The sequence below is a fragment of the Anomaloglossus baeobatrachus genome, chromosome 5 (assembly GCF_048569485.1).
Source record: "Anomaloglossus baeobatrachus isolate aAnoBae1 chromosome 5, aAnoBae1.hap1, whole genome shotgun sequence".
Taxonomy (NCBI): domain Eukaryota; kingdom Metazoa; phylum Chordata; class Amphibia; order Anura; family Aromobatidae; genus Anomaloglossus; species Anomaloglossus baeobatrachus.
This window is the reverse complement of record NC_134357.1, coordinates 325,080,517-325,105,958: the sequence shown is the minus strand read 5'-3', so window position 1 is coordinate 325,105,958 and position 25,442 is coordinate 325,080,517. Positions and strand designations below refer to the sequence as shown.

Sequence of the window (25,442 nt, the reverse complement as noted above, 5' to 3'; positions counted from 1 at the left end):
GTGTTTCTTAAAGCCAGAAATTTGTCATTTGAAATGACTTTAGTTTTGTGCCATGTCTGTGATCTGCTTTCTTTAAACAAAAGTAAACAATTGAATGAACATCCTCAGAGCCAGGTGATTCCATCATTTTTGCCAGGGGTTGTAGATACCAAACATGCTTAGTTTTACTTTTATCTAAGTAGTGAAAAAAAGAATCTAAAAATTATCAAAAACAAATTGCGCTTTTGTCTCCGTTTTTGAGTCTTAAATTCAATGTTTTGGTGAGAAATAAAAACCCATAATTCTGGCATTTTAATTTTTTTCCTTGCTATGCCCTTTACCGATCAGATTAACTGATTTTATTGTTTTATAGATCAGGCATTTCTGAATGCGGCCATACCAAATATGGGATGTTGGGTTTTTTTAATGGGGAAAAGGGGCTTAATTTGAACTTTTAGTCTTTCTCCATTTTTATTTTTTTTAATTTAAAGTTTTTTATTAATTTTACTAGTCGCCTTAGGGAACTCTATACCTGTACTATCTGGTTGCTTCTGCAGTTTACAGCGATGTTTCAGCAGCGGGGAACAGCGCAATCCCTGCCTGAGTGCGTTAGATTGCGCTGTCAGTTTTATCAGATTAGCAGACGTGCTGGCAATAATGCAGGCTCACATAGGTGTAGGTACGTTCTAAGTCATAAAGGGGTTTTATGCGTTTTACACTGCAGCTTCTCTGCATTGGGAAGGTGCAAGGGAAACATGATGTTAATACTCAATAATGATATTGTGCTGATTTCCTGTGTCTGAGAGGGCTGGAAGACATGTGGAATGAACAGAATCTATATCTTCTGATAGGTAAGGTGTCGTCCAAAAAAAGATAAGGGAAGGTGAAGTTTAAGATCACAGTGCGGAGTCATTTTGTTGGTGACCACAAATGTCTAAAGTGTCACCAATAAAGGCTGCATAGTGCTCCCCACATAGCGCTCTGCACGCCCCGATCCAGCAATGCTCTGCCACATGCACGCCCACCCGCAATGTTCTGCCACATGCACGCCCACAATACTTTGCCACACGCATGCATGCCCACAATGCTCTGCCACACGCATGCCCGCCATACTCTGCCACACAGATGCACACACACAATTGTCTGCAACATGCACACCCGTAATGCTCTGCCACACGCACGCGCACACACAATGCTCTGCCACACAAACACCCGCAATGCTCTGCCACAGGAACGTGTGGTGCCCCTGAGCCTCAGTCGCCACAGGGTATTGCATCTGACTTAAGGTGCAATTCTCATCAAGGAAGAGGTTAACCACTGGTTTTCACTTACACAACACACAGAGCTTGGCAGCCAGCCACTGAAACTGGGCTAGAGGTGGTCACCATAGCAATGTGACTTCCCCAGCACCAGTGAGTCATCAGGAAGGTTGGGGCAGCACAGGAGAAGAGAGCAAACACACACATATTCACCTCAGAATAGTCTAAGATTCAGAACAACATGGTCGCTATGGAGAGTGCTTAAGAGTTTCCATAGTTAGGACCGGGCAGACTGGAAGGAGCAGGAGACTGGTTGACCAGTAGCTCCTGTGGGACGAAGGTGAAACATGGTTGCCGAGGGGAAAGCTTCATTGCTCCCTTGGAACCGGCGCTGTTCAGGGTGCAGAGCCCTAGGGTGAAACATACTCTACACTCGACCACCAGAATCTGCCGGACAGGATGATTCCACGTCCATCTGGCCACCACAAAGTCCCGGAGCACAGTGGCACATAGGGTCCGCAGTCGTGATTGCAATCGGGCCCCACAGCGGATCCGTGCCACATGTACATGGGACAGGAACTTTAACACTACACCAGGGTCCCCAAGCACTTTGGGAATCCACAATAAAAAGCGCAAGGAGGAAGGTCCAACAGACTACCGCACTAGTTCTGACCTTTGACTTACCCGAGATCGGCTGGAGCTCAATGGCAGCGGAGACCGGTGCCTTCATTCAGCCTACGAACTGTGAGTAAAAGACCTGGAATCGCATTTGCCGTGTCACTCCTTCATTGTCGGCACCATCGCCCCGCACTTTGGCGCCAATGGCCACTACCACCTCAATCATCCTCCCTCGGGCCTAGCTTCACATGCGAGAAACTGAACTATCCTAGCTGCGACACCATCTGCCCCAGAGGACAGCAACCGCAGTGGCGGCTAATTCCTGGCCGCATACCGCAGGTGGCGTCACGAGACAACTCCCAACATCCTCCTCATCATCCCCATCCTTATTCCATCTTCATCCATCCCCTTTTATTGTACACTTCGGGGCCAAGAAGCCGGGTAGGGCTACCGGTGACATCCCAGACCCGACATCACCGGCCCGGCCATGAGTATATTTAACCACTTGCCCCGTGGGTGCTACACACGTCTACCACACGCTCGCCAGCAATGCTCTGCCACACCCACACACACCCACAATGCTCTGCCACACGCACGCACGCAATTCTCTGCATGCACGCACGCCCGCACGCAACGTTCTGCCACATTCATGCACACAATGCTCTGCCACATGCACTCCCGCAATGCTCTGCCACACACACGCACAGATGCCCGCAATCCTGTGCATGCACGCACGCATGCAATGCTCTGCATGCATGCACACCCGCACGCAATGCTCTGCATGCACGCACGTAATGCTATGCATGCATAGATGCCCACACACAATGCTCTGCCACATGCACGCATGCAATGCTCTGCCAAACGCATGCACACAATGCTCTGCCACACACACGCCCGCAACGCTCTGCCACATGCACGCACACACAATGCTCTGCAATATGCATGCCCGCAATGATCTGCCACACGCATGCACACACACAATGCTCTGCCACACGCACGCCCGCAATGCTCTGCCATATGCACGGACATACAATGCTCTGCCACACGCACATCCCCAATGGTCTGCCACATGCATGCCCGCAATGTTCTGCCACACGCATGCACACACACAATGCTCTGCCACACACGCCCGCAATGCTCTGCCAAACGCACACACCCTCAATGCTCTGCCACGCACACGCACGTAATGCTCTGCATGCATGGATGCCCACATGCAATGCTTTGCATGCACGCACACCTGAATGCAATCCTCTGCAACATACATGCACACAATGCTTTGCCACACACACTAATGCAATGCTCTGCTACACGCATGCCCGCCTGCACACACACACACGCAATGCTCTGCATGCATGCCCGCATGCAATATTCTGCTTGCATGCAGTGCACTGCATGCACGCATGCAATGCTCTGCATGCATGGATGCCTGCACACAATGTTCTGCCACACGTATGCACACACAGAATACTCTGTCACATGCACGTTCGCAATGCTCAGCTACATGCACACACAATGCTCTGCCACACACACGCCCACAATGCTCTGCCACATGCACGCCCACAATGCTCTGCCACACACACACAATGCTCTGCCACACACACCTACAATGCTCTGCCACACGCGCACACACACCCAGAATGCTCTGCCAAACACACGCCCGCACGCAATACTCTGCATGCATGAACGCACACAAGCAATGCTCTGCATGCATGCATGCCTGCACGCAATGCTCTGCCAAATACATGCACACAATGCACTGCCAAACGCACTACGCAATGCTCTGCTACACACACACCCGCCTGCAGTGCTCTGCCACGCGCACGCACAGACGTTTGCAATGCATGCATGCACGCCCACACGCAATATTCTGCATGCATGCACGCTTGCATGCAATGCTCTGCATGCATGCACAATGCTCTACCACACGCACGCACACACACAATGCTCTGCCACACGCACGCCCACATGCAATGCTCTGCTACAGACAATCACACAATGCTCTGCCACACGCACTCCCGCAATGCTCTGCCACATGCATTCCTGCCTGCAATGCTCTGCCACACGCACGCACAAACGCCTGCCCGCCCGCAATGCTCTGCATGTGCACACACCCACATGAAATGCTCTGCATGCATGCACACCTGCATGCAATGTTCTGCATGCATGCACATTCGCATACAATTCTATCCATGCATGCAATGTTCCGCATGCACGCACGCCCACACGCAATGCTCTGCCACATACATGCACACAATGCGCTTCCACACCCACACCCGCCCACAATGCTCTGTCACACGCACAAACACACACAATGCTCTGCCACATACCCTCCCGCAATGCTCTGCCACAATGCTCTACCACACGCACGCACACACACAATGCTCTGCCACACGCACGCCCACATGCAATGCTCTGCTACAGACAATCACACAATGCTCTGCCACACGCACTCCCGCAATGCTCTGCCACATGCATTCCTGCCTGCAATGCTCTGCCACACGCACGCACAAACGCCTGCCCGCCCGCAATGCTCTGCATGTGCACACACCCACATGAAATGCTCTGCATGCATGCACACCTGCATGCAATGTTCTGCATGCATGCACATTCGCATACAATTCTATCCATGCATGCAATGTTCCGCATGCACGCACGCCCACACGCAATGCTCTGCCACATACATGCACACAATGCGCTTCCACACCCACACCCGCCCACAATGCTCTGTCACACGCACAAACACACACAATGCTCTGCCACATACACTCCCGCAATGCTCTGCCACACGCCCGCAATGTTCTGCATGCACGCACGCACGCAATGCTCCGCATGCACGCACACCCACAGGCAATGCTCTGCCACATACATTCACACAATGCTCTGCTACATGCACTCCCGCAATGCTCTGCCACATGAACGCTCGCCTTTATTGCTTTGCCACACACATGCACAGACACCTTCCCGCCCGCAATGCTCTGCATGCACGCACACCCGCATGCAATGATCTGCATGAATGCACGCCCACACACAAAGCTCTGCATGCACGCCTGCATGCAATGCTCTGCATGCACGCACACAATGCTCTGCACGCCTGCATGCAATGCTCTGCATGCACGAAATGCTCTGCATGCCTGCACACAATGCTCTCCATGCACGCATGCAATGCTCTTCCTGTACGCACGCCCGCATGCAATGCTCTGCATTCACGAACGCAAGGTTCTGCATGCACGCACGACCGCATGCAATGCTCTGCATGCAAGCAAGCAATGCTCTGCATGCACGCAATGCTCTGCATGCATGCACGTCCGCACACAATGTTCTGCATGCATGCACGCAATGCTCTACATGCATGTGTACCGCCCCGCGGGCTCGGCCGGCTGCCGAGCCGCTCTGATCCGTGCTTGTCGGTGGGTGGCTTTAGCTCTCCATGGACCCGGGGGGTCACGTCACTCTGAAAGGGGGTTGGCGCTACACGCAGGGACTTCGGTGGGGAGTTCCGCGGCCGAGGCCGCGGTGGTTTGTGGGGGATTTAAGTTCGTGATGCCACCCATGGGTTGTGGTGAATGGATGGACACCACCGCTGCCATTGACTAGGCCTCCCGGGGACGGTGTTGCACAGCTTGGTGTTGACCCCTCCGTGGGTAGGGAAGTGATGGTCCCGGGGGCCCGAGGGAGGTGCTGAGGCGGGGGAGTGGGTGCGTGCTGGGGGGTGTCGGTGCGGTGCGGTGCACGGCCCGAAGGCACTGTTGTAGTCACTATGATGAAACACGTTGGAGTCTCTGGTAAAACAAACAAAATGGTGAATGGTGCCCACAGCCGGCTGCAGTTTTCTCCCCTTAATAGGTTGATGGTTTCGGCCTTTCTCCTGCACCTCACTTGTGTAATCTGTATTGACTCCTATGCCTGAGCAACAGTAGTCCACTCCCCGGCTGGTTTGTGCCTGGGGAGCCCTCTTTGCTCGCAGATGCTGGCCCCATGGGTCTCTATGCCTGAGCGGTGGCGTTACCCTTTATGGTTGGGCTGTTCTCTTCTAACGGGTCTTAGGTGGGATAGGTCCTTAAGTCCAGTACTCAATCAGTTGATTTGACTCAGCCCTGTTGGTTCTGGGCCTCGTACTGGGTCTGAGTACCCCTCCTGGTGATCCGGTTTCCAATCGGTTCCCCGGTTTAATACCCGGTCCCTACGGTTCCACTGGCTGTAATCCCAGCTCCTGCAGGTGGCCACCACCGTCTGCCTCCTTGCCAGAGGTGACTGGGCTCCAACCCAGACACCTGGTGTAGCCTATGGCAGGCCTGGTCACAGGTCTGCCCTTGAACTTGACTACTCCTCTCCACTGTCAAAGCTAATCTACTTAGAACTACTGTTTTTCCCGCCTCTAGGCCTGTGAACTCCTCGGTGGGCGGAGCCAACTGCCTGGCTCCACCCCCCCTGGTTTGGACATCAAATCTGGAGGGAGGTGACAAGGGTTTTTGTAGTTTGGCTGCTGTCACCTTTTTATGGAGGGGTGTGTGTGTGACTACCTGGGATGACCTGACTAGTCCAGGGCGTCACACATGCACACAATGCTCTGCATTCACGCACGCACGCAATGTGAGCTGCACAAAGATGGCGCCAATCTCCTCCCTCTGCTGGGATCTGGACAGCCCAGGGGGTGCGTCCAGGTCACAGCAGGGAGCTGTCCTGTATTTAGTATAGGGTTCAAGTGCGACTATCAGAGTGAATGCACAGAAGGCTGCCATAAAGGAGATGAGTAACTGTCGTTACACACAGCAAATCCAAGATAGCAGCCCCAAGTGCTTCAGTAAAACTAGAATTAAATAAAAACTAAATTGTCAGTTTTATTTTGTATTAAAAATACTTGATTTCATAATCATTATTACAAATAATTAATACAAAAATAAAAAGTGTGACACCTTACCTTTAAAGAGGTTGTCCCTACTTTTACATTGATGGCTTTGTAAATCTAAGGTGTAAGAAACGGTACAAGGGTCAGGAAAACAGTTGAGAAACAGTTGCTGAATTAATTGCTTTTTCTTTATGTGCTTTGTTAAAATATTCTTAGTGCTTTCAGGAGGGGTTGAGAGCATATATACATCACAGGAGGGGCTGGGGAGATATATACATCACAGGAGGGGTTGGGGCATATATACATCACAGGAGGGGCTGGGGAGATATATACATACATCACAGGAGGGGCTGGGGCATATGCACATCCCAAGAGGGGCTGGTGACATATACACATCACAGGAGTAGTTGGGGCTCGGACATCACTGGGGGGCACAGACAGTACTGCCGGGCACGGACAGCACTGGCAGCAGCATAGACAGGACTAAAGTGGAACAAACAGAACTGGGGGACACAGACAGGACTGAGGGGGCACAGACATCACCAAAATAGCACAGATAGCACTGGGGGATGTCACACAGCAGTGGGAGGGGGCACATAGCACTGGCGAGCGTTCACAGTACTAGGGGGGTACACAGCACTGGATGTTGGGCTCACAGCAGCGGGAGGCAGGATGTTCACAGCACCACAGGAGGCAGGAGGATCACAGCACTGGGGAGTGGCACACAGCACTGGGGGGGTACATAGCACTGGTGAGCATTCACAGTACTAGGGGGGTACACAGAACTGGGTGTTGGGCTCACAGCAGCGGGATGCAGGATGTTCACAGCACCACAGGAGGCAAGACGCTCACAACACTGCGGAGGCAGGAGGCTCACAGCACCGCGGGAGGCAGGAGTCACACAGCACCGCGGGAGGTGGGAGGCTCACAACACCGCAGGAGGCAGGAGTTACACAGCACAGAAGGACGCAGGAATCACACAGCACTGTGAGAGGCAGGAGTCACATAGCACGGTGGAAGGCAGGAGGCTAACAGCACCATGGGAGGCAGGAGGCTCACAGCACCGTGGGAGGCAAGAGGCTCACAGCACCGTGGGAGGCAGGAGGCTCACAGCACCACGGGAGGCAGGAGGCTCACAGCACCGCGGGAGGCAGGAGTAACACAACAGCGGGAAGCAGCAGGCTTCCAGCACCGCGGGAGACAGGAGTCATACAGCACCACGGGAGGCAGGAGGCTCAAAACAGGAGGATGATCGCTTCTTTATCCACCTCTAAGTCTAAAGCCTGCTTTACACGTTGCAATTTCGCATACGATATCGTATGCGATTTGCAACGCCCCCATCGTATGTGCAGCACGTTCAATTTGTTGAACGTGCCGCACATACGATTAACCCCCGTCACACATACTTACCTACCATACGACGTCGATGTGGGCGGCAAACGTTCACTTCCTGGAGTGGGAGGGACGTTTGGCGTCACATCGACGTCACGCGGCAGCCGGCCAATAGAAGTGGAGGTGCGGAGCTGAGCGGGACGTAAACATCCCGCCCACCTCCTTCCTTCTGCATTGTGGGCCGGGAGGGAGGGATCATATCACAGCCTCGACAAGAGGGAGGGAGCACTTTCTCCCATCTCCTCCGCCGTCTGTCTCTGAGTATATCGCACTATAGTCGCATAACATGCGAGTGCAGTGCGATGTTTCACACGCTCCCATAGGCTTGTATGGGGGTGCGTGAGCTAAGACTCGCTGCAAAAATTTTTTATCGGATTGCACTCGTACATGAAAATCGCAAGTGAAAAAGAGCCCTTACATTGACTTTTTCCAAAGCCTTTCTGATGATTGCTTGATAGTAATGGTTGCTAAAGAGTCTCAAGAATGCATATCAAGTGAACCATTATCCAGTGTTTCTACTCTTTGTCACTTGATCTGGCCTCCAACACACCACCCCCTCTTTTGCAATTAAGAAGTTGCTTCAGCTTCAATGTCGCCAATTACTGCTACAGAAGAATCTGCTGCTACGCTAATGGACAAGGCCAGACTTAAAGGGGTTTTCCAAAAATGTAATAAAGTAGCTAACATTATGTTTTTATAATGGTAGCCAGTTCTAGTTCCGTGTCAAGATGAGCTGCAGCATGAAGAAACACCGCTCACAAGAACTGTGTCTCAATGACAGAAGACCAGTATCGTAAACACACCTACCAGAGCTGCTGGAGAAGTATGTAATAGTAGAACAAATAAATGATCTCCTAGGCTAACTGTACACAGAAAACTGAGACTGGAGAAAAAATTATTTGTGCTCAGTCAGCAGAGGAGAAGATTTACTTATTTTCTGGATACACACTTCTCTGGATGCTCCAGGATATGTGCTTTCAATACCGGTCTTCTGTCAGTTGGGACACAGGTCTTGGGAGCAGAGTTTCTTCAAACTGCAAGCCATCCTGACACATGATTAGAAATAAATTACATGACTTGGAGTGAATTATTGAAAGGACTACCATGCAGTATATACAAACCATCTGCAATTTTCCACTCCATATTGTCATCTCCCATCAGTCCCCTATCAGCATTTAGATGCATGGTTCCAATGTCACAGTCCTGCTAATTCTGGCACCTCCACCTATTGATTACCATCAATCCTACTCATAAAATGTTTTGATGTTGCTGCTGTATGGTGTGGCACACTGCAGCATAGAAGCAGGAAGCACAAGGTATGCAGCACATCACTTTACAGTCTACAGTATATACCAGTGGCAAACATATAGCCGGTGCAGCATGTGCAGCTGCACAGGAGCCCAGAGGAGAGGGGGGCCCATTACAAACAGGGTCTGACTGATCTGGCTAGAGAGCGTGGGCTCTGGGTCCTCGGCATGCCCCCTTTGTTTGATATAGAGGGGGTCCACCGCCAGTAACCGTAATTGCTACAACGGGCCCATGGGCCATCAAACGTCAGTGGTGTTCGCCGAGCACTGACGTCACCATGTAGCGCATAGCAGTGACGTTTAATGGCCACCGGTCTATCAAAGGTCACGCATATTAGCAAGCAACCTCTGATAGGCCGACGGCCATTAAACGTCACTGGTATGCGCTGCATGGGGACATCAGTTCTGGACGCCTAGCATTAACTTTGATGGCCCATGGGCTTATTATAACAACTGTGGTTACCGGCGGTGGGCCCACTCTATATCAAGCACAGGGGCCCCGCCGAGGTCGTGCAATGTACCTAGAACTGCCATCAGTGTGCGGTGAGTCAAAAATATTTTTTGGGCATGCACACTGCTCAAAGATTTTTTGAGGTGCCAGTAAACAGAGTGAAAACTCAAAAGTCCAAATTTAAGAAAAATCACTGCACTCTCCAGAGGTTGCATTCAAAACGTGTATTTTATTGCGAAGTTTAAAACGTTTCAGCCTTATTTTAGGCCTTATTCACTAGTTGCTCCTGGGAATTATTTTGATGGGAGGTAACTATGGGAGGAAAAGCACCATGATAGTCAGCAATCTCAGCGTATTTGGAACAATATATGGATATCAGGTGAAAAAATCAATAATTTTCCATTATCCTTATAGGGTCACTGTCATGTAAAGAAGACTTGTGTGACATTCTCCCCTTTGAATTAGTTTGAGAAGCTGTTTAGTAGGTCCTCATTATATGTAGTGCTGGCCCATCCTGGGTTATGGCAAGTGTCATAACCCAGGCCTAAAATAAGGCCGAAACGTTTTGTACGGTCGCAAAACTTCACAATAAAAAACACGTTTTGAATGCAACCTCTGGAGAGTGCAGTGATTTTTCTTAGATTTTAAATTCAGTGTGCGGTGCACAGAAGAGATGTTTAATGACCATCACTGCTTACCGCTGTGCCACGGAGGCTGCAGTGACTCGGCGTCAGACTGCAGAGACTGTGAGTACATACTGAGGGACAGTGTGAGAGAGAGCAGCGTGGGGTGGGTGGATGACATGGTAAATGGGGTACAAAATGCTAAAGTATGAAAACTATGGATGTGTGAATATAAAGCTGCATTACTGCTAAGGAAAATCTAAGAAAAATGAGATGTTTAGCTTATAGAAACGGCCATTTGTATATCTGCCCAGTTGCTATGTCACGGCATATCTCGTAACTGAGTACCTACACTATGCTGAAGCCTCTCTCTGGATTAAAAAACCTCCTGTGTATGGGCAAGTAGGAACCTGCTATGTAGGATAAGATTACCTGTGGCAAGTGGGGGAGGGGCGCACGGTCAGAAGATATGACCCTTTTGAATATAGACATAAAGCTTGATGGCACTCACCAAACTGAAATGTGAACAGGTGCATAACTGAACATGACATAAAATAGAAAAAACGACAGTTTGCACTCTGAAATTCTAAAGTATGAAAACTATTGATGTGTGAATGTGTCACCCAGGGTTACGGGGTACTCGGTCCCGGGCGTTATATAACTGGGGAATGTCACTTTGGTGGCCGTTGCCTGGTTCCATGCCCTGGGTGGATTTTGAAAAAGGGAATATTTACGGGGGATTTTTGAATAAAGTTCACATGTGACGCCACTTGCGGTTTTCGGCTATGTGGATGGAGCCGCCGCTGCACAGTTTTCACTACTGGAGCTGGTGTTAGTGGCAGCCTGGATGTTAGGCCCTCCACAAGCAGGGCCAGGCCCCAGAGGGTAGGTGAGGTAGACGGGTGTTGAAAGAAGGCAGGCCACACAAGGGGATGCAGTGTAAAGGCCCTGTCACACACAGAGATAAATCTTTGGCAGATCTTTGGTTGCAGTGAAATCATGGACATATTGTTCCTTTTGTACACAGCCACAAACCTGGCACTGATTGTCCACAATTTCACTGCAACCACAGATCTGTCACAGATTTATCTCTATGTATGACAGGGCCTTAACTGGTTCTTTTACTCACAGTAAGCTGGTAACTGGTCACCCGAGGCTGGCTGGTCTTAACCGCAGGTCCCCTTTGTTCCAGTGCCGGTTTAGTGATCTGGTGGCTTCTTTCCCCTGCACATGTCTTTGGTTGGTGGGTTCCCGTGGCTTGGAGCGGCTGGGGGTCCCCTCCTGGTTGTCTTCTATAGAAGTCCGTATGACGGTAGCGTGAACCCTGTGTGGTTGCAGTCTCTGGTCCTATCCCCGGTTCTACCATTGCTACTGTGTCTCGAACTTCAAGGTCAGTGATCTCCTTGATGGTCCCCTCACTGTGCAGATTTTATCAGGTCTGCCTGGAGCATTTTCCTGACCTAGGATTCTGTACCCTGTTTGTGCGTAGTTCCAGGAGTACTTCACTATACTCCACCGGCAACTAACCGCCTGGCCCTCAGGTCACTGTTACACTCTTGACAGTCCTTCCTCTCTCTTTCACTGTCACCTACACACTACTGTCTCACACGCTGTCTGCCCCTCCCACCTGGTAATCTAGTGGACTGGATTGGCTCCACCTCTAGGCAGCCATCCATTGGTCCGACCCTAGCCTGGTTCCACTCCATGGGGGATATTGGGGAAAACAGGGATTATCTGGAGTGTGTAGTTGTTACTGGCACTGTTCTTCTGGGTCCCTAGGGGGTAGGCCCTGCATTTTGGTGGGGATGCAGTACCTTTTAGCTCCCTGATGGCTTCAGGGGTGCTACATGAATATAGACCTGCATTACTGCTAAGGGAAATCTAAAAAAAATTAGAAATTTAGCATATAGAAATGGCAACTGGGCAGATATACAAATAGCCGTTTCTAAATGCTAAATATCTCCTTTTTTTACCCAGAGAGAGGCTTCAACATAGAGTAGGTACCCAGTTACGAGATATGCCGTGATGTGGCAACTGGGTAGATATATAAATGGCCATTTCTATATGCTAAATATCTCACTTTTCTTAGATTTCCCTTAGCAGTAATGCAGGTCTATATTCACGCATCCATAGTTTTCATACTTTAGCATTTCAGAGTGCAAACTGTCTTTTTTCTAATTTATGTGATGTTCAGGTATGTACCTGTTCACATTTCAGTTTGGTGAGTGCCGTCAGTCTTTTTGTCGATATGGAAAATAGGTGACACAGCAATAAGAAGTGAAGGAACAGTATGAAGAAGGGGAAACTTTATAGAGAGGTAAGAACTTGGGGGCACAGTATGGTAAGTAGGGCCATGGAGGACAGTATGCATAAGTGGGAGAATAGGGGGAATAGCATGGATAAGTAGAAGCACTGGGGGGACAGTATGGATAAGTGGGAGCTTAGGGGGGACAGCATGGATAAGTTGGTGTATAGTGAGACAGCATGGCTAAATGGAAGCTTAGGGGGCAGCATGGATAAGTGGGAGCTTAGAAGGAACAGCATGGATAAGTGGGAGCTTAGAAGGAACAGCATGGATAAGTGGGAGCATAGGGGACTGTATGGGTAAGTTGGAGCATATGTGGGCAGTATGGATAAGGGGGAGCTTAGGGGAGACAGTATGGATAAGTGGGAGCATAGGGGGCAGTATGGATAAGTGGGAGCATAAGGGGGCAGTATGGATAAGTGGGAGTATAGAGGGCAGAATGGATAAGTGGGAGCACAGTGGAAACAGTATGGATAAGTGGGAACATTTGGGGGGGATTGTGTGGAGAAGTAGGGGAACAATATGTTGAAGTGGGAATGTGGGTGGAGAAGTAGATCTGTTATCTGGTAACAACCTTACCATTGTTAAAGAAGGCTCTCATTAAATGTTTTATTCATTAAATGTGTGTGTGCATGTGATGTAGTGAAATCTGTGGTAACATACTCACCTCACGCTGCTCTCTTAGGTCTCCAGGGCCGACCTCCTCTTCTCAGTGACGTCACTGCACTATAGACTTTCCAGGACACACTGCTCTGCATGTCCCAGATATTACCTTTTGCCTCGGGGAGGTGGGGAGGGCCCATACACAATTCTTGCACAGGGGCCCCCTTGCTCTCATTGTCCGCCCCTGGTATATACAGTATTTCACAGTGACAAAATATATACATATCAATGAGAGTACAATACAAAGAATTAATCTATCAAAGATTAAGAAAACACATCTAAAACTAATGTGCAGCCTTTTGTTATCAGGGTCATTACATTCCAAAATGTAAACATATTTGGCATATATAGGGAAATCAAATAGAAAAAAGTAGCTTAGAACAAATTCCCCCCCCCCCCAAAAAAAAATCCGTCTCTGTTTATCTTCCCTAAAAATGGCCTAAAAATATATATAAAGATGACCCAATTTGCTAATATAATTTGTTCTTACTATCGGGACTGAAAGCACCTCATCATAATCCACAAACAAATATTTCACAATAACGAGCAATCAGTTCATGAGCAGACAGGAATATAAGAATGGTCTTCTGGCCAGAACACTAAGGAGCTTTAATTATGTTTTTTTCAGAAGGTTCTTTCCAACTTGATGAATATACTGACAGAGCTGAGTCATATAACTGTAATCTTACTGACCCGACTATGTATAAAGGCCACTTTACACGCTGCGATATCGGTACCGATATCGCTAGCATTGGTACCCGCCCCCATCGGTTGTGCGACACGGGCAAATCGCTGCCCGTGGCGCACAACATCACTCGGACCCGTCACACTACTTACCTGCTCTGCGACATCGCTGTAACCTTTGTAAGGTGGCGGTCCGTGTGACGTCACAGCGACGTCACTAAGCAGCCGCCCAATCAAAGCGGAGGGGCGGAGATGAGCGGGACGTAACATCCCGCCCACCTTCTTCTTTACGCATTGCGGGCGGCGGCAGGTAAGGTGAGGTTCCTCGTTCCTGCGGCGTCACACGGAGCGATGTGTGCTGCCGCAGGAGCGACGAACTACATCGTACACGCTGCAGCAGCGATATTTGAGAAGGGACCCCCATGTCACCGATGAGCGATTTTGAACGTTTTTGCGATGATTCAAAATCGCTCATAGGTGTCACACGCAACGACATCGCTAAAGCGACCGGATGTGCGTCACAAACTCCGTGACCCCAACGACATCGCATTAGCGATGTCGTAGCGTGTAAAGCGGCCTTAAAGGAAATGTTCAAACAACCATTCCCAAAAGTAAATTTTCAGGAGAAACCAACTATTATATTACATTGATTCAGATTTTTAAAATTATAACCCCGAGATTAGTATATTTTTGTATGACAAAAAGGGAAGATCACGAAAAAATGTCTGATGCAAAGCAAAAGTCCAACATCACTGTCATGGAATTGCAGAAACATGAGGATGAGAGAGAAATAATTTGATACATGTCCAGGGTTACTTCAACCATTCTCATTATTAAAGGGAGTCTGTAAGTACAAAATGACTGTTCAAAGTACAGGCGCTCGGTGCACCCGAAGTGTGACCAGACAGTTCACAGCATCGTTCCATATACTTGTTTTCCATCTATCTCCATCCTCTGAGTTTAGTAAAGTCGACTTGTCATTAAATGGTGAGGGGGTGAAAAATACGGTAATAGGTGGTAAAGTGCACTGAACTGCTTGGTCCTATCAGTGTTGGGCCGGTTTCAGATGTTCGTGTTTAATCAGGTACAAACCACACGCATGGTTACGGTCATACATGTGTCACGCGTGTGTCATGTGCATGTCTGTGTTTGCGTACGTGTGACACGTACCGGAGAAAACACGGGTCTTTGAAATAATAAGATTTTCTATATTTACCTGTATCCAGCGATATTTTCTTTGGCTCTGCTGCCTCCCGCTTCTGACCACTGCTCATTATATTCATTGATTATTATTCACTGCACTGAGGACCTGGAAGCCGGAGCATTGCAGGGACAGCGCTGAGGACAGCATCCCGGGGAAAGGTGAGTATTCAGCAAGCAGTGTGTGTGCAGTGACGTCCAGGAGGTCATCAGATTTACCAATGAACTCTGATGACATCCTGATGACAACCCCGCGACACCCGCACTACCGCAGGTGTCAGGACGGTGACATCACAGGTTCATCAGAGTTCATTGGTAACTCTGATGACCTCCTGGATGTCACTGCACACACACTGCTTGCTGAATACTCACCTGTCCCAGAGAGGCTGTCCCCGTGATGCTCTGGCTTCCAGCTCCTCAGTGCAGTGAATAATCAATGAATATAATGAGCGGCAGTCAGAAGCAGCAGGCCGCAGAGCCGAAGAAAACAGCGTTGGATACAAGTGAATATAGAAAATCTTTTTAATTAAAAGACCCGTGTTTTCTCCGGTACGTGTCACACTGATGTCACACAGATCACATCAGTGTGCGATCCGTGTGACGCCCGTGCTGCCGGAGAAAAAACAGACATGTCTGTGTGTGTGCGTGTGCAGCCATGAGGAGTCATACGGTCTGTGTAAAAACGGATGTCACACATACCTGAAACGCGGACGTCTGAAACCAGCCATGTACTGAGTGTCAGTACAGTGGAACCTTGGATTACGAGCATAATTTGTTCCAGGAGTCTGCTCTTAAACCAAGTTAGTCTTATATCAAAGCAAATTTTCCCATAGGAAATAATTGAAACACAGACAATTCATTCCACAACCCAAAAATATTTACTGTATTTATACAAACTATACAGTAATACAAAACAATGTCCTGTATTCATATAAAATTATTACAGTACAATAATACAAATTGCTGTACAGTACAGGAAAAAACAAAGGAAATTAAACTGCACTTTAGCTTACAATAGAATTGTTGGTGTGCAGGAGGTACAACACAAGCAATGTGCTGTACTGGTTAGCAGAAAAAGTACAATACTGTATCCATAAAGGCAAATTGATAGACATGCTATATAGTATATACTGTACAACAGTATATAGTACATATGTACAGAAAGTTACATCCAGAGCAGGTCAGAACACTGTGAAAGGACGGAACTGGAAGTGTGCACGGTGAGTATTTGCTCTTATTGCAAAGCATTGCTCTTAAACCAAGTTACACATTTGTAAAAGGCTTGTCTTGCAAAACGCTCTCAAACCAAGTTACTCTTAAACCAAGGTTCCACTGTACTTAGTTTGAACAGTATTTTTTTCTCTTTGAATATTTTTGAAAATCTCTGGGAGCTAAGTTACTCCTAGTTATCATTATACATGTTTACACTTTGACACAGATGAAATGACTTCTACCAAGTTCTTGATGATTAAAAGTTACTTGTCTCGTAAACTGATTATATTTATTAAGCTATATAAAGCATACATATAAAATGGTGACTTACTTTTCTCTCACAATAAGTGACATTTTAAGTCACAAACCTAACTACAGTACATAGTGAACATTTTCTGTTTATGTCCTGTACGTAATAAGTTCAATGGCAAAAAGGAAACTTCAAGTAATACTGTCTCATATATCTTACTTCCAATTTAAGTAAAACGTCCAAGCATCAATCTAACCTGGAAAAAATGCCACTTAGAAGTATTTTTTTTTTCCCCAAGTAATACTAGGCTATAAATACATTAGCCACCCTATTCATTCCTTCCAATGGCCCTGTTATAATTGTATGGCCTGTTTTGTTCATTGATGGTCAGACTTAAATATTGCAGGACCCTTAAATGTGGAACTTGAAGCTATAAATCAGTGTTCCCCAGCTACTGTTCTCAAGGCCCACCAACAGTGCATGTTTTCAGGATTTCCTTAGTATTGTACAGTTGATAGTAGAGATGAGCAGACCCATAGAAGTTCAGGATCAGAGAGTTCAACTAAACTTTAGATAAAGTTCAGTTCTGGACCCGGACTTGACCCAAGCTTCATTGGAAGTCACTGATTGGGCAGTTCAGCTCTCCGCCCACATGCAGCCAGCCATAAATACAACATTTCCAGGGGAAGGAGGGCAATAACACAGTTTTTACCTCCAGTGCGAAGCATTCAAACACTGCAGGCGGCTCGCACTGGGCCGGGTACCGAGCGTACCCGAGCACCCCGATGCTTGAGAGGCTGGCATACGTAAATCCCCCGAACTATGAACTTGAACACTGATATTTTTGACAAGTATGTGTTCGGTATGAACATCGAACTTGACTGTTCGGGTCCGCTCATCTTAGTGAGGATTCCATCACCTGTGGAATACTAAGGAAATCCTTAAAACATGTGGGGTGCCCCTGAGGCTTCAGTCACCACAGAGTATTGCACCCAACATTGGGTGTAATGCTAAACCCGGTTCCTGAGGAGATCAGTCCCGGTTTTACCACATTACACACTTAAATATACACCAGGTTAGAGCAAAGGGGTTTCTTATTCAGCACTTGAAGATATATTATCCAAATTCCACGATATATATATTGTGGAATTTGGATAATATATCTTCAAGTGCTGGATAAAAAATGCCTTTGCTCCATTACTCCCGGGATCCAGCCCGCTGACTGTCCGTGCACTGATCTCCAAAATCGGCCACAGCAAGTTTAGAGGTGAGCTGGTCCTGATAAACCTCTTTTTTTCACACACCAGGTTGCCCTGTTCCCACTGGGGACTAGAATAGGGTCAGGTAATAAAGGGGTCGCCGACAGAGGTATTTACAGGATGCCCTCAACAGGGGCCCCAGTCCCACTAGCTTAGAACCTGGGAGGGGGGAGGAACAGCCAGCAGAGGAAATCAGGAGTTAACACAACAGTTAGGGCATTCTCCAGCAGGAGAGCAACGGAGCAGACGTGCCTCACAGGTGCTCAGGTGGGAAGGAGAAGAAAGTTCACACAGTTGCCGTGGGGAGAGTAAACCTGCTCCCCTCGGAACCGACGCCATACAGGGCAGCAGGACCCTAGGGAAGATCATACTTCACGTTGGTTTTCCAGAATCTGCCTGGATGGAGAAAGTTTCAAGCTTCCCTGTCCACACAGCGCCCGACAGCACAGTGCCATATAGGATCTCATTTAAAGCCGGACCCCACATCGGAACCGCGGCACCTGCAGATAGGAACAAGAGTACTTCTCGTGAAACCCAGGGTCCCCTCTTGGCTTCAAGCCAGGGGATCTACAGACAGGCATTACAAGGAGAAACCCACCAAACACCAAACCGAACTAATTTCTAAAGAGATTCGGGTTCGACGGAGCCCATCATAGCAAGTGGCCGGTATTACCTGGGTGAGCAGCATTGTACAAAAGTGAGTAAACAACCTGGAACTGCAGCCATTGACTCTGACTCTTTATTACCCGCACTGCTGCTCCCTGCCGCCATTACTACTCCCCTCATCACCCTCCCTGGGGCCCGCTCTACCTGTGGAGAGCGATACCATCCCTGGCTGCTACCACCATCTGCCCTGGAGGACAGCGACAGCAGCAGCGGCCGATTTCCTGGCCGCATACCACAGGTGGCGTCACGACAAACACCTCACAACTACCCCCAACATCTCTCCCCTGTCATTTTCTGTATGCCTCAGGGCAATGGAGCCGGGTTAGGCCGCCCTTGACAGTCGACGGCCCAGCGATGAGTAGATTAAACGCACCTGCCCCATGGGGCACTACACATGCACTGATGGTGGACCATGAGGACTGAATTTGGGAAACACTGACATAAAATCTCTGCACGTTACAGGCCAGGACTGTCCAATAGGAAGGCATGTAAACATATATTACTTGTTTTACAAACATATTTTATCAACCCAAATTGAATGTAAATGTATCACGGTTATGTCGATTAGTAAGAGGCTAAAGGCCGCTTTACACACTGCGATATCGTGACCGATATCGCCAGCGTGTGTACCTGCCCCCATCTGTTGTGTGACATGGGCAAATCGCTGCCCGTGTCGCACAACATCGCCCGGACCCGTCACACGGACTTACCTTCCCTGCGACGTCGCTGTGACCAGCGAACCGCCTCCTTTCTAAGTGGGCGGTTCGTTCAGCGTCACAGCGACATCACAGCAGCGTCACTGAACCACCGCCGAATAGAAGCAGAGGGGCGGAGATGAGCGGGACGAACATCCCGCCCACCTCCTTCCTTCCGCATTGTGGGCAGGAGGCAGGTAATAAGAGCTTCCTCGTTCCTGCGGTGTCACACGGAGCGATGTGTGCTGCCGCAGGAACGAGGAACAACTTTGTTACTGCGGCAGTAACGATATTTGAGAATGTACCCTCATGTCACGGATGAGCGATTTTGCACGTTTTTGCGACGATGCAAAATCGCTCATAGGTGTCACACGCAATGGCATTGCTAAAGTGACCGGATGTGCGTCACAAATTCCTTGACCCCAACAAGATCACTTGAGCGATGTCGTAGCGTAGTGGTTGTAAGGGCCATAGCAATCAACTTATGCCCGATCTTTACCATGGAGAAGGAAACTATGACAAAAAATGCCCTGGTCATTAATAGGTTAACAAATGAAAAAAACACCTATATGCTACATATAATGTCTGATTCCTTTTCTTTTTCTATTATAGCCTTAAAGCTAAAAAAATTCAGTTTTGACAAGGCATCGAACATGAAGGCACACAGAACTAACCACTATAACAGCAGCAAACTCATTCTCAGAAGGGGACAAGAGTTTAAAGTCAAACTTTATTTCAATAGACCGATCCAAAAAGGAGATACGGTGGAATTTGTTGCTGCCACAGGTAACGCCAAATGACACTTTATGAAATTTCACAGGTCATCTGCCCATTTTGGCAATTTTTGTTTTGATCATAGTTTCTTAATACCAGAGATTACTTATATTTTCAGGTATTTTCCTACTTTCCTAAAATTGCTAATTCAACAGCTTTGTAATCTTTACTTAGGTCCGGCCCCTGCAGAACCAGACTACACACTCGCAGTCTTTAAACTCTCTGGGTCTAAAAAGGGCAATACCTGGATGGCTGTAATAGATTCCAGCTCTTCTGCTGAAGTGAACATCACTATTAAATCATCTTCACGTGCACCAATTGGACCTTACAAATTAACTCTATACATCTCCTCTAAAAATAAAAAGAGTTCTTTCAAATTGGAGGATATTATACTACTGTTTAACCCATGGGCTAAAGGTAAGTCAACTAAATTGTTTAATACATTTTTTTTTACTTGAACTGTTCTCCTCTAGTTTACAAAAACCTTTCAAATACTTTAGTAAAAAGATAGTAGGGAGGTAAAGCTGACCTGTTTATCTACAAGCCTTAGGGTACCGTCTCACAAAACGACGTACCAGCGATTTTGACCATGACACGACCTGCTCAGGATTGCTGGTGCGTCGCAACATGGTTGTTGGTGAGCTGTCAATCAGGCAGATCTCACCAGCGACCAGCCACCAGCGACTCGTGTAACGATGCTGCACTTGGTAACCAGGGTAAATATCAGGTAACTAAGCAAAGCGCTTTGCTTGGTTACCTGATATTTACCCTGGTTATCAGCGTACACCGCTTGGCGCTGGCTTCCTGCACACGTAGCCAGGGTACACATCGGGTTACTAAGTAAAGCGGTTTGCTTAGTTACGCTCATCGCTAATGAGGTCACTGGTAAGTCACGAAACCTGTGACTCAGCAGCGATCTTGCTAGCGATCTCGCTATGTGAGAAGTACCCCTTAGTGCAGAGAGGTTTGAAAATAATCTACATTATACATTACCTTTAAGGAAATGTCTGTTTATGTTACACAGAGCATAATCTCTAATCATTTAGATAATAAAGAGTAAAAAATGGGGATTGTTTCAGGAAGACAATCCATGTCCATTTGTACTATCAGTGAAGATAGACATCAAAGAAGGAGATTTTCTTGTCTAAGCACCCCATGGATCAAAACAAACAGCTCCATGGACCAAACCAGCTCTATGTGTGACGCCCCTGGACAATCAGGGCATCACAGGGTACTGCACAAGCTGCCCATCAGTGCAGTATTCCGCCTACTTCTTGGTTCTGGGTCCCTAACTAAATGATTTTGCCTCCAACAGCAAATCAAATCTTAGATACACCCCGCACCACACCCACCAGACACACCAGTGGACGGCTTGAATGGAATAGAGTCGCCCACCTGGGGGGGGTCAGGGAGGAGAGGTGAGGAGTGTAGTCACTCGGTGAGGAGTTGAGTCTGGGTGGAAGGAGAGGAAGTCAGGAGTGGTGACTCCTGAAGGAACTGTATAGGTTGCAGACGGTGGTCGGACCCCCGGTCGCAGGGAATTGTGTCAAGAGGCCTGGAACTGTTGAGGAGGACAGCTGGCAGCCTAGCACTATCACTGGTCCGGGACCGAAGGCACGACGGAGTACATGGACCCTAGGTCGGGGAGTAGTTTCAGGCAACATGACAATTCACCTGAGGAGAACAGAGCCTTCATGATCTGTTCCCACCCGCTCCACAATCGGGGTACTAGCGCAACGAGGGGGATAGGACTTTCAAAATACAAAATCCCAAGTGTGAGCCCTGAGAGCAAGCTCCCATATTTAGCCATAGTAGGGAGCAGGGTCCGGCTAGTTCCATGCTACCGGGCCATCAAGTTGAAGTCAAACTAAGTGCCAGGAGGCAGGTCACGGATAACCAGGAAGCACCATTGGGGATGGGACCCGGATGAGCTCCCCTCAGCGGCAGCGGTACCCAGAGACTTGGTTTACCCAGTTGTCAGTGTCTGCTTATGAACTGAGTGAGTACGAGAGTGACCCCTGCATCCCACAGTCTCTCTCACCGAGTCCCGGGGCACCCCCCTACCTGTGGAGGGTTACAACACCTTGCTGCCCCACTTCATCACCCCGGGTACTCCCAACGGCAGCGGCGGTACTTCCCAAATTACCGTACACCACAGGTGGCGTCACGAACTACATACCAATTCCCCTGTAAATATTCCCCTTATATTTGAGTGGCCACACGACCCCTGGGTCCGGAGACCCTCGAGCCACAGTGAACCCGGATCCGAGCAGCTCAGCCACTTTCACGGGGGCGGCACATATGGACCACAAGATCTATGTCCTATTGAGCAAAAACAGCTCCATGAAACAAAACAGCTACATGGACCAAGACATCCATGTCCCATGGACCAAAACAAACAGCTCCAGCTCTGACAGACTCAAGCTGTTAACCCATCATGCAATATTTTTTGCCATTGAAGCAGGTATCAGCCTTCCCCAGTCAAAAACAGCTGTCCTGAAAATGCTAACACCACAGTCTCAAAGGGGTTGTCATTCAGAATGTGGTCCCTCACTTTAGGACAGCTGACCACCATTTTCCCTGCCTTTGATTCTTGCAGGTGGTCAATTTTACGTTTAAGTCATAATTGTTTAGGCAGTAGGGGAACTTTGGGGTATTGATAAAGCAGTATATCAACATGTACAACATTTGTCTATAGATGACGTTGTCTATATGAAAGATGAAAATGAAAGACATGAATACATTTTAAATGACAGCGGAATCATGTATTATGGTCTTGAGGACTACATTAACAAAATAGCATGGAATTATGGGCAAGTAAGTGGATTTTAATCATTTTTCTTTCCTACATTCTATGTTTCTAAGCTTGGTATACTAGGATTGGAACAACTTGGCTACTCTGGAAAAGCTAGTTGTGCTATACACTGTAATGCTATGTGCGCACGTTGCGTACAGTTCACTGCAGAAATTTCTGCAGCGATCTGAAGAGCACATGTGCGCTTTAGATCGCTGCAGAAATGTCCATAGTGAGCGCCGATTCCATGCGCTCTGCCTGCAGCTCCTGCCATAGACAGAGCAGGAGCTGCCGGCAAAGCGCAGGAAAGAAGTGACATGTCACTTCTTTTTACGCAGCGCTTCGGCAGTAGCCGAAGCGCTGCGCTCTTAAACGCCACGTGCGCACGGCCCCTGCACAATCTCCATAGACTGTGCAGGGGACGCAGGACGCATGCAGTTACGCTGCGCTACAAAGCGCAGCGTAACTGCATGTATTTGCGCAACGTGCGCACATAGCCTAAAGAGTTGACTATCAGTGTTTATAAAATATCATTTCAATTAAAGTATAACTATAAAAATATTAAAAGACAAGCCATTCATTTTTATGGTGAATGTGTAATCCTTCTTTACCCCTTCAACAAATGTGTAAAACACACAATGGAGTATAAATAATCCAAATATTTTATTTAATAGTACGCATATTAAAAGGAGTACACCACAGTATACACCCTATCCTTGTAACAGTTAGGGACATAAGGAAAAACTCACTAAGTGGGGACCATGATCAAAAAGGGGTTTACAAAAATGCCTGAGAACAGGAAAGGTAAAGTGCATAAATGACAATAGAATCCATATGTCAAAAGTACTTTCCTCAGGACAATAAATATTAAATCCCCAGCAGCCTAAGTCCTGGGAGTCAGAACAATAAAGCTCTTCCCTCCACATGTTAATGCTGTCACCATTCACAGCATACAAAGGACAAGAAGGCAATTATACGAAAGTACATACCCAGAGACTCTGGCAATTGGGGAAATGATCCACGGTCCAAGCCCGACGTACGTTTCCGGTACCTTTTTCAAGGACCACCACACTTCTTGTCCTTTGTATGCTGTGAATGATGACAGTGTTAACATGTGGAGGGAAGAGCTTTATTTTTCTGACTCCCAGGACTTAGGCTGCTGGGGATTTAATGTTTAATGTCCTGAGGAAAGTACTTTTGACATATGGATTTTATTGTCATTTATGCACTTTACCTTTCCTGATCTCAGGCATTTTTGTAAACCCCTTTTTGATCATGGTCCCCACTTAGTGAGGTTTTTCCTTATGTCCCTAACTGTTACAAGGATAGGATGTATACTGTGGTGTACTCCTTTTAATATGTGTACTGTTAAATAAAATATTTGGATTATGTATACTCCATTGTGTGTTTTACACATTTGTTGAATGGGTTAGTAGGAGTTGATCCCGTTACTGGGAATCTAATTCAATGGGGATACCTTGTGGGCAACATTTGTGTGTATGAATTGATATACAATGCTCCCCCATTCTTCCATGAAAATTGTATCAAATCCTTCTTTACCCCTGTAGTGATGCTGCAAAGAAACTGAACACCTGCTGTAGAATTTTCTCATAGTTCCAGTTGATCACTGGAGGTCCCAGCAGCAGGACACCCTATACTCAATTTACTTTATGTGGAACCATTTAAAGAAATATTGTCTAAACTGAACAACCCTTTTACAACATAAAAAAAGTTATTATTATTAATTTCTATAACTTTCTCATTACTGTTATAGATTGAGAATGATTATTTGATTACTAAAGATACTCCAACACACGATATAGATATGAACTATAGCTGGCCGTACACAAAATAGCTGTAAGCCAAAAGCTCATATAGTTATTTTTCCTGACTCCTCCATACACATGAATGCTCTGCTTGGTTAATTATTTAAGTTTTTGCAACGAGAGAAAGAAGAACACCGCTTTTCAGAGTGGGAGGATGAAATGGAAAAACCGCAGCACTGATGAAGAACCACTGATCCGAGGATGGTGAATTTATGATTTTTTTATTTGTAAATGCGCTTCTGAGAATCAATCTCCTTCATCAGGACAAAAATAAAAATCACGTGATTTTTTTTGTGTCCTGATGAAGGAGATTGATTCTCAGAAACAAGTTGGCAAATAAAAAAAATCACCAATTTACCATCTTCGGATCAGGGGTTTTTCATCAGCAGCACGGTTTTTCCCTTTCATCCTCCCACTCAGATCAGCTTTTACAGGGTTTGCTGTAGCAGCCTTTTACATGCGTTAATACTAGTTGTGACTCTCACAACTACTCAAGGTGAACTCGCAACCTACACTAACCCTCCTTGTTTTTGCAGGTTAGATCTTATTTGCACTTCTTTGGCAGCCACTTATGTCCTATGAAAATAAATTATTTCAGTCTTGAAATTCCAACTATACACTCCTTTTTCTCTCAACATC

At 47.5% G+C, this 25,442-nt stretch overlaps 1 protein-coding gene across 1 annotated transcript in view; it reads left to right on the top strand.

Annotated features, from left to right (window-relative positions):
• LOC142311401 (protein-glutamine gamma-glutamyltransferase E-like) overlaps nucleotides 1–25,442 on the top strand; it is an 80,129-nt gene that overhangs the window by 5,069 nt on the left and 49,618 nt on the right. The window contains exons 2-4 of the mRNA XM_075349788.1: nucleotides 20,022–20,195; nucleotides 20,358–20,600; nucleotides 22,882–23,000. Of these exons, the coding sequence (XP_075205903.1) occupies nucleotides 20,022–20,195; nucleotides 20,358–20,600; nucleotides 22,882–23,000 (536 nt within the window). The remainder of the gene's footprint in view (nucleotides 1–20,021; nucleotides 20,196–20,357; nucleotides 20,601–22,881; nucleotides 23,001–25,442) is intronic.